The sequence below is a fragment of the Cyprinus carpio genome, chromosome B3 (genome assembly GCF_018340385.1).
Source record: "Cyprinus carpio isolate SPL01 chromosome B3, ASM1834038v1, whole genome shotgun sequence".
Lineage (NCBI taxonomy): Eukaryota > Metazoa > Chordata > Actinopteri > Cypriniformes > Cyprinidae > Cyprinus > Cyprinus carpio.
In genome coordinates this window covers 15,754,994-15,770,039 of record NC_056599.1, presented here as the reverse complement: position 1 = coordinate 15,770,039, position 15,046 = coordinate 15,754,994, and the positions used below count along the sequence as shown (strand labels likewise).

General features: G+C 38.6%; 1 protein-coding gene across 2 annotated transcripts; it reads right to left on the bottom strand.

Annotated features, from left to right (window-relative positions):
* Nucleotide 1: 1 nt before the first annotated feature.
* Nucleotides 2–14,672, bottom strand: myh11b (myosin, heavy chain 11b, smooth muscle). 2 transcript variants are annotated; one of them, XM_042719870.1, is made up of 42 exons: nucleotides 14,609–14,672; nucleotides 13,495–13,860; nucleotides 12,729–12,885; nucleotides 12,169–12,196; nucleotides 11,745–11,844; nucleotides 11,298–11,324; nucleotides 11,007–11,099; nucleotides 10,864–10,927; nucleotides 10,633–10,731; nucleotides 10,328–10,471; nucleotides 10,148–10,243; nucleotides 9,944–10,062; nucleotides 9,625–9,777; nucleotides 9,365–9,538; nucleotides 9,088–9,261; nucleotides 8,791–8,905; nucleotides 8,442–8,641; nucleotides 8,124–8,245; nucleotides 7,946–8,015; nucleotides 7,671–7,831; nucleotides 7,430–7,538; nucleotides 6,755–6,886; nucleotides 6,451–6,657; nucleotides 6,137–6,274; nucleotides 5,900–6,023; nucleotides 5,581–5,752; nucleotides 5,283–5,495; nucleotides 5,033–5,177; nucleotides 4,664–4,870; nucleotides 4,438–4,542; nucleotides 4,005–4,157; nucleotides 3,618–3,866; nucleotides 3,321–3,533; nucleotides 2,997–3,209; nucleotides 2,670–2,831; nucleotides 2,447–2,575; nucleotides 2,285–2,373; nucleotides 2,059–2,182; nucleotides 1,757–1,965; nucleotides 1,562–1,670; nucleotides 1,299–1,471; nucleotides 2–1,136 (listed from the first exon to the last, which is right to left on the bottom strand). In XM_042719870.1, exons 2-42 carry the CDS (start codon nucleotides 13,834–13,836, stop codon nucleotides 953–955), a joined length of 5,997 nt encoding a protein of 1,998 aa, XP_042575804.1. In that variant the 5' UTR covers nucleotides 13,837–13,860; nucleotides 14,609–14,672; the 3' UTR covers nucleotides 2–952. The 2 variants fall into 2 exon arrangements, with proteins under 2 accessions (XP_042575804.1, XP_042575805.1); XM_042719871.1 differs by having other exon boundaries at nucleotides 995–1,136; nucleotides 1,270–1,471.
* Between the last annotated feature and the right edge of the window lie 374 nt (nucleotides 14,673–15,046).

Sequence of the window (15,046 nt, the reverse complement as noted above, 5' to 3'; positions counted from 1 at the left end):
CTGATTATTTGACTTTTATTTCCCCCAGAAACAGTATTGTTAGAGTAATGATAGAACTCTTGGTTGTGGTCCTAAATGCTGGATCACATGCAAGGCACAGCTATTGGTCTATGTAGAAGCAAAAAATACAATTTAGGTCAACAAAAGCACCTTATACACTTTGAATTAAGTATTTTTTTTTCAAGACATCTCTTTAAAGGATAAGTTTGCCGATTACCATACAGCTTTACATTGTTACAGTGTCGGTATTATATGTAAATTAATAATGTGTACTCTTTCTCCATGTTACATGCACCCAGATATCCCAGTTAATTAGTCAGCAGGAATGCAGAAGTTTGATCTGTAGTTGTAGTTGTCATTTTGCATCATCTGGCAGACTTCAGACAGTTCCAGTGATTTTGTTAAAACTACAGATTGAACTTCATCATTTTTGTGATAGTGCCCATGTACAGTGAATTAAAAAAATCATTACGGGTGTTTAGGTTTTTGTCAAAAAGGCATGCCTCAGGGTTTTTCTCTGGTTTCTCTGGTTATGTACCCTCAATTTCTACTCCCTTGACAGCCAAGTTTTATTAAAGCCTCAACCTGAAAGCGGTGAATTACCCCCTAAATGCATAACAATATATAATAATTAGTTTTATAATAATAACAATATATACCATGGTACAGTGTGGTATAATTTTTGTATCACTTTGTAGTGCTTGTATATATACTATGCCACTTTTGTTGGCATAGTATATAGTTGATGAAACATGGTATTACTATTGTACATGTCCAAAAACCATGGAGGTACCTTGGTACTTTCTGAGTGTAAAAACCCCATTAGAATTAGTCAGCTGTTGGAATCAGTGAAGAACAGAAATAAACACCAAACCTTGTTTTAGGAGATAGTCAAGATTAAATAAGCATAAATTATCATTCAGAAAAGTGAAAGGCTTTGGGAATGAATTCTTTAGTTGTCATCCTTGGTGCCATTGATTGGCTCGATATGAGGTCCTTCAGGTTGATGCACAGGAGTAGCAGGACCTTCATCTTCTGGGACCTCAGACGTTTCCATCATGCTCCTGCGTGTTCTTCTAAAGCTCCCACCTCCACTACGCCTTAATGGACTGCTGAAAGATGAGTCACTGCCACGCCTGAGGAACATACAAAGAATTAAGAAACCGCGCATCTCCAAACATACCACGTGCAAACTTATGTCTCTTAATGTATGTTACTGTAGAATGCAATAAGGAGGATGTCAATGAATGCGATTCAGGTTTCACATACATTACAGAAAGGGGTTACTGCAGAACAACCTGAGTTTGCTCCTGAGTGAAGACACTTCTCGAATCAGGGCGTCATTGGCTTCGGTGGCCTCGTTCAGCTCTTTTTGAAGTTTACGACGGGCAGCAGTGGCACGGTGAGACTCCTCGTCACTTTCTTCCACCTGCAACTTAAGCTGTCTTGCTCGCAGATTTGCTTTTTCAGCCTACAACAAGGATGACATCAGTCAGATGTCGAAGTTATGAAAAAGCATGGAACCTCAAAAACTCAAATGCTGAACAAGAATACTTCATACCTGGTCCTTAAATTGCTCTGTTTGTTTTCGTTCATCCTCTATCTGAATCAACAGTTCCTTTAGTTTCTTGTCTTTCTGACGCATGGCTTTGGCAATAGCTTGTCTCTCCCTGTTACCAAAAAAAATAAAAAATTTGGACTAGCTGGAATCCCTTTGCCTTTACAGCCAAATCCATCTTAACGCTGATGATCTTACCTGCTCTCATGGTCCACTTGGTCCTCCATTTGTTGTAACTTGGTCTCTAGTGCAGTTACAGAGGCCCGTTGCTTGGACTTGACCTGTCCCTCCATCTCCAGCAGCTTGGCCCTCAGTTCTTTGTTCTGCCTCTCCATTAGCTGCCAGCCACTTTCCATCCTCTGAGCATTGGAGCGTTCGACATGCAGCTCGCTGGTCAGCTGATCCACCTAGTTATAGATGAAAATGATCTACGTTATCACCTTGAAAGAACACCTTCACTACAGTATACAAGTGGATGACCGGAACATTAACCCAATCACCTCCTGCACACTTCTCCGCAGTCTCTCATTGAGCGTCTCCATGTTTGCCTGTTCCTCATCAAGTTCCTCTTCCAGCTGTTGAATTTTGGCTTCCAGACGACGTTTCTCATCAGACATGCCAGATCTTTCAGTGGACAGTCATTGCATATTGTATTTTACAGTTTCAAAATATTCAAAGTAATTTTATTTTTCCAAATATCTTTGCAAATATCAATTCCCAACATACTTTCCAAATGAGCCACTTGCCATCTCCCCTGCTATCTCATCTCTCTCTCGCTCAGCCTGTTTGCGGGCTCTCTCTGCTGTAGCCAGTTCCTACAAAGAAACAGACAATTGTATGGCAAGATATTTAAGCCTATTGCAATCAGCCATTTGGTTTCATGTATACCTCCTGTAGGTGTAAGATTTCTGCCTCCATGGCTCTGGCCTTTCTCTCAGATTCTCTAACTTCGGAAAGAACCTCCTTGTGGGATGCTCTCGCATCTTCCAGCTCCCTCTGGGAATCTTTCACCTGCGTCTGTCATGGTAAAAAAAAAAAGAAAACTAACATAGATGAAGTTTGATAAAGGCTTGGGAAACTCCAAAAGAATTTTAAGGTTTAACCCTCTGACCTGAGTCTTGCGGAGCTGTTTAATGGCCTCATCCCTCGCCCTACTGATTGCATCAATTTGGTCCTCAAGGTCCTGCAAATCCCCCTCAAGTTTCTTCTTGGCAGCTGCCAATGAAGTTCTCATTTTCTGCTCATCTTCTAGCTCAGTCTCAAGCTCACGCACCTGTGTGCCAAGTGGGAAAATATTACAACAGAAGAACCTTTTTTCCCCCAATTCCTGAGGGTTAGGAGACTACAAGAAGTGTCATGCAGTTCAGGAAGACCTACAAAATCAGATACTGCTTACCCATTGAGCAACAAAAATAAAATCAAAGAAATCAGTCTTCACCTGCTTGAGCAGTTGTTTCCTCTTCTCTTCATTTTGCTCCTCTCTGACCTGCAGGTCTCTTTGATTCTGGACTTTGAGGGCCTGCATATTGACTTCCAGATGGAGTTTAGCATCCTCTGCCATCTGTAATTCATCCTCAAGTTCCTCCATTTGAATTGTCATCTCTTCCACTCGAGCCTCCAATCCACGTTTTGCCTTCTCCAGCTCATGGACCTTCCGTAGTTTTTATACACAACATTTAGTAATCTAATTTCACACAACTGTGTCTCTAAGTTGACTATGAACTACTGTCCAAGATTCATGTTACTGTAAAACACAACTTACATTTCTGCCCACGTCGTCCTTTGAACTGATCAGATCTTCCATCTCAGTGCGAAGTGTCTTATTGAGTTTCTCTAACTCTCGTAGGGAACCCTGGGATTCTTCGAGTACTCGGGTGAGGGCCAAACATTTGGTCTCCTTCTCCCGTGCCTCTGCCTCTGCGCAGTCACGCTCTTGAGCATATTTGCTGGAGATGGTCTTCTCATCAGCAAGCATCAATGAGAAAAAAATCACTTAGTAGCAGTAATTGTGCTGACGAAATTAGGATAGCTGAAATTAGCTGAAGCATAGAAATGCAACCTGGTCAAATTTCCGTTGTTTCTTCTCCAGATTTGAAACCAGCTGTCTCTGGTTGTCCAGGTCCATCAGCACATCCTCCAACTCTTGCTGAAGATGGTTCTTGGTCTTCTCTAGCTTGTCATAGCCTGCAGCTTTCTCCTCAAACTCTCCAGTTGTGGCTTCCAGATCCCTCTGAAGCCGTCTCTTGCTTTCTTCCAGCATTTGGAAATTGCTGCAGTACTCATCCAGCTTCTTCTTTGCATCTGACAACTATAGTAGAAGCTAACTTATTGTAAAGGAATTGTAAATTTGTACATTTGTTTTTTTATTTTGGCACAACTGATTGTCATATACTGAGATGCTTAATTAAATTTTTGAAGGTGTTCTTTGCAAATATGAGTGACTGGCCTGTGTGGTAAGGCTGGAGGCCTGTCTCTCCACGTTCCTTCGGGCTTCTGCCTCTTCTTCTGTTTGTTCTAGTAGACTGTTTCGTTCATCCTCCATTTGACGTAACCGAGTGGAAAAATTAAGTTTTTGACGGGTCTCATCAGCAAGTAACTCCTAAATAGGCAGATAGGCAAAACATCAAGAGCCATGTGCTTCTCAAAATCATAATTCTGTCACAATAATTTTTAAAACCATAATTATGATTCCTAAAATATTGTGTAAAATATAATTTTTATAAAAAAATTTTTTTAATTTTCATTATTTAAAAAAATCAATGATATGTAAAAACAATTACTAAATTCAGTGTTTAGAAATCACAATGAAATGTTTCTTTTTTTTCTGAACTTTTCTAATGACTCATGTTTGAAAACCCCTGCTATAGATTATACAATACCTGTGTATCCTGGAGCTGTGAGTTGAGACTAGCAACATCTTTACTCAGCTTGATGTTCTTGCTCTCTGCTTCATTGAGGATGCTATTCACATTGTTATACTCCATCTGAGAGTTTTTACAAAAGACATCCATAAATCAGGTGTTTCTATACAGAAACCCTGCATTGTATCTATAGTAATCATTTATAAGTGTTTATTCCGAGCACATGTCTAAATATAAAACTCACAGTCAGTTTAGACACTGCATCTCCAAGCTCTTCTCTCTTCTTTTCGCTCTCACTGAAGCGAGTCTGAAGGTCAGCAAGCTGGGTCTCCACCTTTTTCTTCTTCTGTTCCACATCCTGCTTGGCATTACTCAGTGAGCGAAGGTCTCCATTCAAGTCTACAACCTCCTTCTCTAAGGCCTGTTTCGCCTTCTCCAGATTGGCCTTGGCCTGTGTTTCAGGTTCAGTTTAGGAAATTTTAATTTATTTCATTTGAATCATTTCGCAGGATATTAGTTATGAGACTAAAAGTACTGACGTATCTAATTGAATGGTTAGTTGTTTTAGCACTGTAATTTTTTGTTATATGCCAGTGTTAAGCAGTTTTCTTACCCGTTTGGTTTGCTCTAGCTGTTCACCAAGTTCATTTACAGAATGATCATGTTTTTGTTTCATCTCGTTCACTTGAGCCTCGTGGCTTCGGCCTTCGTCTTCTATCATCTTCTTCAGCATTGCCACCTCCTGCTCTCTCTTAGCCCTGTCCAAAAAAGAGGCTACGGCTAATATCTACTCTACCATGTTCCATGTCAATGGTAAAAAAGTAATAAATGACCATTTGAAAGCTACACATTTAAATAATCACCGTAGCTCTTGTTGTGCTGCTGTGGTGTCTAGTGAGTCCTCCAGTTCAGTCTTTAGGGCCGACAGCTCTTCTTCCAGCTCCTTTCTGGCCTTTTCTGACTTTGTACAAGTCTGCCGCTCAGCTTCGAGCTCATCTTGAAGCTCTGAGACAAGCCCATCCATTTCCTGTATCTTTTTCAGAGCATTGCTCTTCTGAGCTGATTCTTTTTCTATGCTGGTCAATATACAGATGATCTGGTTACGATTTACAATGAGCAGTAAAGCAATGTCTTTGAACAATCATGTGAGTGACAATGTACCATGCCTGAAGCTCCTGAATTTCCACTTGGCTTCTGGCTTGTTGTGTCTTGAGTTCTGCTATCTGGGTCTGTGTGTCCTTTAGCTGTTCCTGTACATCATTATACTCAGTCTCCAGTTTACGTTTAGCTTTCTCGACATCCTGCCGACTTTTCTCTTCCTTCTTCATTCGAACTGCACAGACACAGAAATGGCAAATGCTTCACGTATTTACTTGAGGCATTTACTTATTGACATATCAATTAATTTGGTTAGGATTCAAATTATTTTCAACTACAGACAATTCCATTCTATAAAAACCAAAAGTCACTATGAAAAAACCTTCAAGATCTGAAATCATAGATTCATGTTTAGCCTTCAGTTTAGTCAAGTTTTTGGATTTCTCTTCCTCCTCAGCAAGGTTGGAGCAAAAGTCAGCTAACCGCTCCTCCAACTGTTGCTTCTCCTAAAACACACACAGAAGCAGCAGCCATATTACTCAGATCTTATATTCATTTTTCACAAAAAGTATAATGATGATCCAGATAAAAATATCACCCGGTGAAACCTTCTACAAACCTTCTGCAACTTGCAGTTTTGATCTTCCACGATGAAAACATCTTCCTCAAGTTTCTTAATCCTCCCATCTGCAGCCCCACTTTCCAGTTGAAGCTTCTGTCTGGCATTTTCTTCTTCTACTAAATGTTTCTCTAAATCCTGCAAAAAACAATAGATAAGTACAGTTTTCTTATTTACTTTTTCCATTTTCTTTTCCAAATCTTATGCTTTGACAAAAATTAGATCGAGAAAAAAATTACAGTTAAATTACAATTAGCAAATTAAAGCCTCATTTATTGTTCCACATAGTCTGTTATAACTGATCACCGCTTAACCTTGAGTTGTTGTTGCAGATTCGCCTTCTCTTGCTGAAAGACCTGGCTTCGCTCTTCCTCCTCCTCGAGTCGAGCCTCCATCTCATGCAGCACTTCCTCCAGCTCTTGCTTCTTGGCCTCCAGCCGTATCCTCACCTCCTCAGACTCTGCATACAACTCTGCCTCCTCCTGTAGTTTGGCTTGTAGCTGGTTTCTCTCCTCTACCACCTGCACTCCAGCCATTATGGGTGTATTGATAGTGAATCAGTATGAATGAATGCACCATTGTAGTTGAGTTGAATCACATATGGTTCTGCCCTTGTACCTGGTTGTGTCTCTTTGTGATCTCCTTAAGTTCAGCTTCAGACTTCTGGGCAATTTCTTTGGCTTGCTGAAGCTCCTCCTCCTTTTGACTCATCTCCTCTTCTTGACGAGTCACCTGAAGCAGGGGTTTTACCTAAACAAACATAAATTGACCACAAAATGACCACATTAGTATTTAAATTTACATGGATTCTGTCATGACAACTCTCGGAGGGTTTGGCATAGTAATGTACATGACAATGAGAATGTGTTTGGTCTTGACGGAATAGTTCTGCTATGCTTCTTCTGCTGCAGAGCAAGAAACAAGATTTGCTACTGGCAATTCATCCACAACATGCTGCTTTGAGCATGTAAGAAATATTGCTGCTGCAGATATAACATATGAAATAACCCCCATATAGCATGTGAAATCACCCCGTAGAAGATCTGTACAGGTGGAGCTGGGGAAGGTGGAGAGTTTCTGAAGCGCGCTGCAACTGCCACAGCAAGCACAAACAAAAAAACAAAACATCGAACAACAAGCACAAATGCATTGCGCCATATAGAGCTGATACAAAAAGACCAATCAGCGTATCATGTGTATAAATGATGCCATTATGTCAGATTGAGTTTGACCTATCGAATTGCGCCATATAGAATTTCATGCCAGAACTCTGAATTTGTGTTTACGACTTACTTTAGTGAAAAGTCTCCACCACTGCCAGTTCCTGAGTGTCAGATAAACAGCGCAGTTCCTCTGAATCACTTTCATGGCTGTCAGCTGCTTTTGTTTCTTGCTGAATGCCCTGTAAATTTCAATATTTTTAGATGGAGTGGTTTACTTTTTGTCTTTAGCCACAATGAAACTACAATTACGGCAAGAAGCTTCAAAGGTGGATGGTATATAGTATATTTGCATTTATTTAACAAGAACTCACTTTCTGCCAAGAAAGCCACGGGCCTGGGCCTGGAAGGCAATTATGATATCAGTCAGTTTCAGGTCACGTTCTTCCTCTAGCTGTGCCAACACTCCTGTGCGGAAAAATATCTTGCTCAGACCAATCCGGTACAGGTTGGGGTCCAAGTCTAGATGTTTGATCTGATGGTTAAAAAGCAGGGAGGAATTGTTATCAATAAACGATAAAAACTTTTTAAAAATAAAAAATGCATTGTCAGTACAGTGTAAGTATATTGTATATTTTGCTCAACCTACCATAAGTGTACAGGCTTGTTTTCCATCCATGAATCCTTTAGGAATAGCCCCAGCAGCTAGGATCTCATAGCTTGGAAATAATCAAAGATTGCAATCAGTATTCCGGCCAATTAGAAACATCCAAATCTACAAACTCTGTATTTGAAATGATCAAGTATGTGTTTCAGAAATGACTCACCGCTGGCGGAACTCGTGAAAGACAATGCGATTGGGGAAGCCCTGGCGACAGATGCGGATCCCTTCCAGTACACCATTACAGCGCAGCTGCTCGAGAACCAGATGGGCAGCTATCTTGCCAGACTAAGGACAAAATTTTACTACTGCTTTTACTATAGTTTTATTTTTTTTTTAACTGTATGCATACTCTTGGGGTGAAGAGTATAATTCATGTTTAAATCCCATATAACATAAATCATGTGAAACCTGCTCTTGTCTACCTTTTGGAAAAGGCATCTTAGATATGAATCACTATATTTAGATATTTGCTGTGGCATACCCTTTTTTCATGGTTGGGAATGATGCAGCGGACAAAGTTTGGTTGAGTGTTATGGAGAGTCGTCATGAGCTTGCCAAGAGACTCTTTGTACAGCTGTCCTACGGTGCGGAACATGCCTTTCTTGGACTTAGAAGCAGTAGGAGCTGCGCTATCAGACTTGGCCATTTTAGCCATGGTTTCCAAACCCACCACACGGTCCACTGTGGGAACACAGGGATTTCTTTCAATATACATTTTAGACCAGTTTAAAATAAATACAAATAAAAGCTTTTTTTATAGAGAATACATTACTGTCTTCCTGCTCAGATGCAAGTAAACCCTGTTATTATTTATCCTGACAAAAACTAACCATCTTTCCAGATGTCCTGAACAAAAGCACTGGAAGAGTTACACAGCAAGGCTGTGACATTGTCATTGAGTGGGTCCATGTTTTTAGTCAACCAAGATGTGGCATTATAATCCACCTAAATCAAATTAAAACATTATTATTAAAGCAATCATATTTTTTTTTCTCATAAGGATCTCATGTTAAGTACTTTGCTTTACAACTGCTCAACTTTTAATCAGTAAATTTAATGCATTTTTATTGAATAACTGTATTAATATTTTAAATATATATCTTTTCTGACCCCAGACTTTTGAATACCTTGCCAGCATAGTGTTGCACAGTGAAGAAAGTCTTCTCCTTTAGATTCTTAGGTTTAGAGAACTTGCAGTGGCTTGAGTGAGTGTTTGTGAGTTTTTCGACAAAGGAAACATCCGTTGCCTTTGGAAACCAGCACTCCTCATCTAGCAGAGCTAGGATACCTGGAGGATTGTTCTGTAAGGGAAAACCAAGAGAAATGTCATGACAGAGTGACTTTTAAAGATAATCAAAGATCATTTCACTTAATATGAATGAATGGTGTTGTTTATAAACTGACCGGTCTCTCAATGAGCTCAATGCAGGGTTGGAGGTCCAGACCAAAGTCAATAAAGTTCCACTCAATGCCTTCCTTCTTGTACTCCTCCTGCTCCAGGATGAACATAGTGTGATTGAAGAGCTGTTGCAGTTTCTCATTAGTGTAGTTGATGCACAGCTGCTCAAATGAGTTATCCTGTGAGAAAGGCAAAAAAGGAAAGCTTTGAGTTTGAAAGTTCACATTTGGATTAAGACTCTGTTAATGAAGACCTTTGGACTCACCTCAAAAATCTCAAACCCAGCAATGTCTAAGATGCCCAGAAAAGTGGCTCCCTGACGCTTAGTCTTATCTAGAGCCTTGTTGACACGTGCCAAGATCCAGCGAAACAGACGGTCATACATAGCCTTGGCCAAGGCTTCAACTGCAAAGTCAGCCTGAAAAATGGACATAATATATTATATAAATTGATATATACAGTAGTCAGCATCTGAAGTGGATCAAAACCTTTCATCACAGTTGATCAACCACTTCATATGTTGACTACTGTATCTGCTGAAATCTTAAAAATAATGCATTATATGGCATAGTGTGGTAATGCACCTGTTCTTTGGTCTGTGCCTTCTGTACCAGCTCTCGGCCTACTTTGATGCGAGGAGTGAGAATAGCTTTGGTGAAGTCAGTCACATTAATCCCCTGCAGATGGCACACTTTCTGTGCAGCTGGTGGATGCATTTACCACAACATATGAGCATTTTGGTTTAGTAGGGATAGTTCAGGATTAGAGCAACATTACAGATTGTTTACCTGTGTTATCTGGCATGCTGGCCTGCTCCTGGTTTTTCTCTGCTTTGAACTCAATGTTCCCCAGTTGCAGCACAGTAGAACATAATTTAAACATGCCTAGAAGTAACACAACCCTTCATGTAAAACAGCATGAAAAGATAGGATATTAAGTTATAAAACTAGTCATTTTTTGTTATATACCAATTCTTTCCTCCTCATTGAAGCCCAGGACCTCCATGGCTTCCAGAGTCTCTTCAAACATTTCATCATCTTGCTGGTTTTGTACCTGCACATGCCCAGCCACTAGGAAACGGTAGTTACCAAAGTCCTCTAGCAAGAGCTCATCTGTGGAAGAGAATGACTGCTAGTGGTACGTCTGAAATGATGTCTAAAATGGTCTACTAAAACTAATAAACTCAAAAAAGTAGCTGATCTGTATTTGTGAATGTAACTACATAAGACTCAATACAAAGCTGCTGTAATAGAACTTCTTGGCCCTGACCCACCTCGCATGTTGTCTTTGGCTCCAGCCACCATGTAGTAGAAGATGTGGAAGGATCTCTCGATTTTGGCCTGTCGGATACACCGAGACTTTTCCAGGAGGTCTGGATTCATTAAGTCATTAAGGTGAAAATGAATGTGCTTGACTTTATGATGTACAGTAAGTCTAAATATTTTTTTTCTGGAAATGATTCTTCTAACTGGTTTGGATTCAGTGGAAAGATTTATTAGGATACAGGTTTCAATGTTTGCTCCAACGATGTAGCCAGTGTTGTCAAAGTTGATTTTAATAAATTTACCCTGAGAAGGAAAAACAGCAACAGTTTTTACACTAATGTTGATGATGATATGATGAAAAGTTGATGAACTGTTAACTTACGAATCTGGAGGAATTATCATTTTTGATGGTCTTTGCATTGCCAAATGCCTCCAGAATAGGATTGGCCTGCAGGAGCTGCTTCTCTAGCTCACCCTAAACAAACAGACAAAGCAAATGTTATTCATTGTGATTCAATGCAGTCAAACTATAAAATAAAAGCTCTTCTAGTGTACTTTACACATTATAGTTAAGTATATATTAAAGTAAAAGGCCATTCAGGTTTTAGCCATGTTTAATTCACAATTAATTTTTGACATCCAAAAATGTATGACAATAAGCTTAGGTACTCACAAATGCTAACTGGGGTCCTTTTTGTTGCTAAATGGGGGTAAATAATGAATTGAGTTAAAATTGAAAAGTTGTGTATTTGATGTCCAGTGATTATTTATTTCAGATCTGTATATTCTGTGAATTATTGCAAAAAAATCAACAGTAATCAATCCAACAGTTCATGAACAGCCTTCCAAAATCACAAAGCACATGCAGAAGCATATCTGTATGGACACAACTGTAAATGACCCACAGTAGTATTAATGCACTGCACCTTGCATGTAATATTTAAATATATCTTGTTTAGTGCTGACACGTTTATATCCTGTCATAAAGACATGACTATTATTCTAATCAAACGATACACTGTTATCAAAACTATACCAGTAATGAGGGCATGCAAAAACATTTATTATAACAGATACTGTATGACATTAGTTAGTTTAATGATAAAAACTTTGAACTCACAGATCCAGCATCTTTCTTCCCTTTGTGTGATGATGCCACAACTGCAAGGTACTGGATGACTTTTTTGGTGTTTTCCGTTTTTCCTGCACCTGACTCACCACTATTAAACACATTAAAGAATGCTGCCACATGTCACATAATCATTTGCATAATAATTTACATGTCAGGCTACTTAGCAAATTTGATGATATAGTGCATATAAATGGCCCATGTGATATTTGAGCAGTCAAACTCAAGCTCTGGTAATTCTTGCAAATGTATCTGCAGATTACATCTTTACTGAATGGTGCCTCACAGAAACAGTGGATACTTCTTTCCTGAGTCAGTCTTGGGCTAAATGCTTTACTATTAAAGGACTAGTTTCATAAAAATGTGTTTTTAAGAGTATATGGAGCAAACAATACGTAGGGCATTTAGAACTCACGTGCAGAGAATAGACTGGTCTTCACGCTCTGTTGAGAAAGAAACAGAAACATTTGAACTCAGTACAAGGACAGGACAAGAAATGCATGAATTGTCACAGTTAAGAACCTGAAAGAGATTAACAAGGGGCCCGGCTGTCTAAACACAAACTCCACTATTGTTCACTGGAGATCCCTACCTCCAAAATCTTACATATTCTAAATTGAGTAAAGGGTGAGATTAACTTCAGTTCATCCTTCCAAAAATAGCTGTAAAACAAATTCAGTGAGAAAGGGAAAGGCCCCTTGTATGGCAATTTTGATGCCTGTAAAACACGGTTCCTGACACACACACACACACACACTCCAAATACACAGCTGGCTCTGCTGGACTGAACAACTATGAATAATCTTCATTTTTACAGTTTCCTTATTCTATATTATTACACACTGAAAGATTTACTTTAGGGAAGAAAGACATGGTTTTTGTGTCTTTTCTAGTTTCTGTAACAACCACAGTAAGCCTGTGAATCGACTAATAGTTTTTATAAGGTGCATTGAGTGAGTTAAGACTGGTGGTCACCTTGCAGCATGTTCCTATAGGCATTATCAGTGACGGCATAGATGTGGGGAGGAACCTCATGACGCTTCTTCCCCTTGTACATCTCAATGATCTTCTCAGAGTAGATGGGCAAGAACTTATAGGGGTTCACCACCACACAGAAGAGGCCTGAGTAAGTCTGGATTCGAATAAATATCAAATAAATATTCAAAATGTATTATGCAATATTATACATTTGACATATATTGGTACAAATATGCTTCATTTTTTCCACACTGTAAGGCGTTTTCAACTTTTTAGATACAAAGACTCCCGGATATGAAGTGACCCCCATTCTAAAGTATAAATGCATATATTTTAAATACAAAAAGTGCATAATATTTGATGTATAAAGACTCACATACACTCCCAAACAAAAGTTTTGGGTCAGTAAGTTTCTTTTCTTTTTTTAAAAAAAGAAAAAGAAATTAGAAATTAATAAATCAATTTATTTAATTAATATTAAAGAAATTAATACTTTTAGTCAGCAAGGATACATTAATTTGATCAAAAGTGATTGTAAACACTTGTCGCAAAACGTCTATTTCAAATAAATGCTCATCTACTCATCAAAGAATCCTAAAAAAAGTATCACAGTTTCCATAAAAAACTGTTTTTGACATTAATAATAAAAAGAAATGGAAGTCTGTGTACCCTGTGTTGAAAACCCCTATGACTGAGCAATGATCATAAATAAAGACTTCTGTAGTTTCACCAACTGTGTAAGGTGAAGTTTGGATGAACTTACATAAATGAGACCTGAGAAATACCTCTCCCTGAGGTTGTGCAGCACTGAGGCCTCATTCAGACAGGTCAGTGCAGCCATGTCTTCAACCTTGTTGAACTTGGGTGGGTTCATTTTCTGGATTTCATCTTTGCTGACGGTCATCTTCTGGCCATTGTCGAGCTCAACCACCACCTCATTCCCTGTCTCTTCCTTGATGCTGGCTGACTGGAAACCTTCCCTTTCTGAAGGTATCCACACCATCTTTTTGGTTGTCCAGTCGGCCTGGGCCACCCCGCTGTTTTTGAAGTCATTGTCAAGGAAAAGGAACTTGCTGCTGTCTTCGTTTTCTGGTTGCTTGGTCATCTTGAAGTATTTTTGTGAGTTAATCTATGATGTAATAAGAAATGTGTTTTATCATCTGTCTGTATTAGCTTTTTTGACACTACCGATGGATGTGCAAACATGTAGCCTTATTTTATATTCTAATCAGGCAAACCGCAGCCATATCTTTGCCACTCATGGACCACTTGTTCTCTACAGCTGTAAACCTGTTGAAAGGTGATAATAAAGTCCCCATAATCATTCCTTATATGGAGTGTGTCCAGTAAAAGCTTTCTCACACACCACTGACATATTGGTGCAAATTTATATTGCCTGTTTTGTGATTAAGCACTGGATTTGCATGACAAATTTCCAGGACATTTTACAGTCAGCATGTCCTTAGAAAATATTTTTATGGTTAAATATAATAAAATTACAGATACAGATACTTATGATCTCTGCAATATTTCAATAACCCTGCAGTGCATAAACAGGTAATTCTTACAAAAAATTTCAAGAGTTCCAACCTACCACCCTAAAATATGGCAAATGTGAGGACACTAGTCAATTATCATTTCATAAAAAATAATAAAAAAATTAATAATAATAACAAATAAATTATACTACCATTAAATGAAACTAGCGTAAACCAAGAAAAGTTCGCTTTTTATAATTTTTTTTTGAAGATACAGTAATATAACGCAATGCTACAAAAGACATATTATTTATAAAATATTATATATTCAATTAAAGTTTTAATTGCATTTATAATGTATACACAATATATATAAAAAAGCATAAATCTAATACTTACATGCTACCGCAACCTCTTCTTTTTGCAGTGTCTGTGTATGCTTAGAGCAGTATCCAAAAATGAGTGCCTGGGATGATCTTTATTAATTTTAAGCCTTAATTTATAGACAGACTTGACTTTGGTGGGTGGAGCAAGTCATTTGGACCATCCTACAGCCAAATTCATCAGAATATAGCTTACAGCCTATGCAAATGATGAGGCTTTTCTACTGAAAGACAGTTTTGTAAAGGTCATTAAACACTAAATGACTATCTGTAGCCTATCTGTCAAAGTGCCTTGACTGAAGTCAATATTTATTATTTCTGTTTAACCTAGCCAGTATACCTGATAACCAATTTATAAAAAGTCAGCTATAAACTTTTTTAAAAAGTCATCAAGCTCAGGTTGATGCTCATTATACAAGCTCATTATGATTTAATTTCATGGTTTTCACAAGCA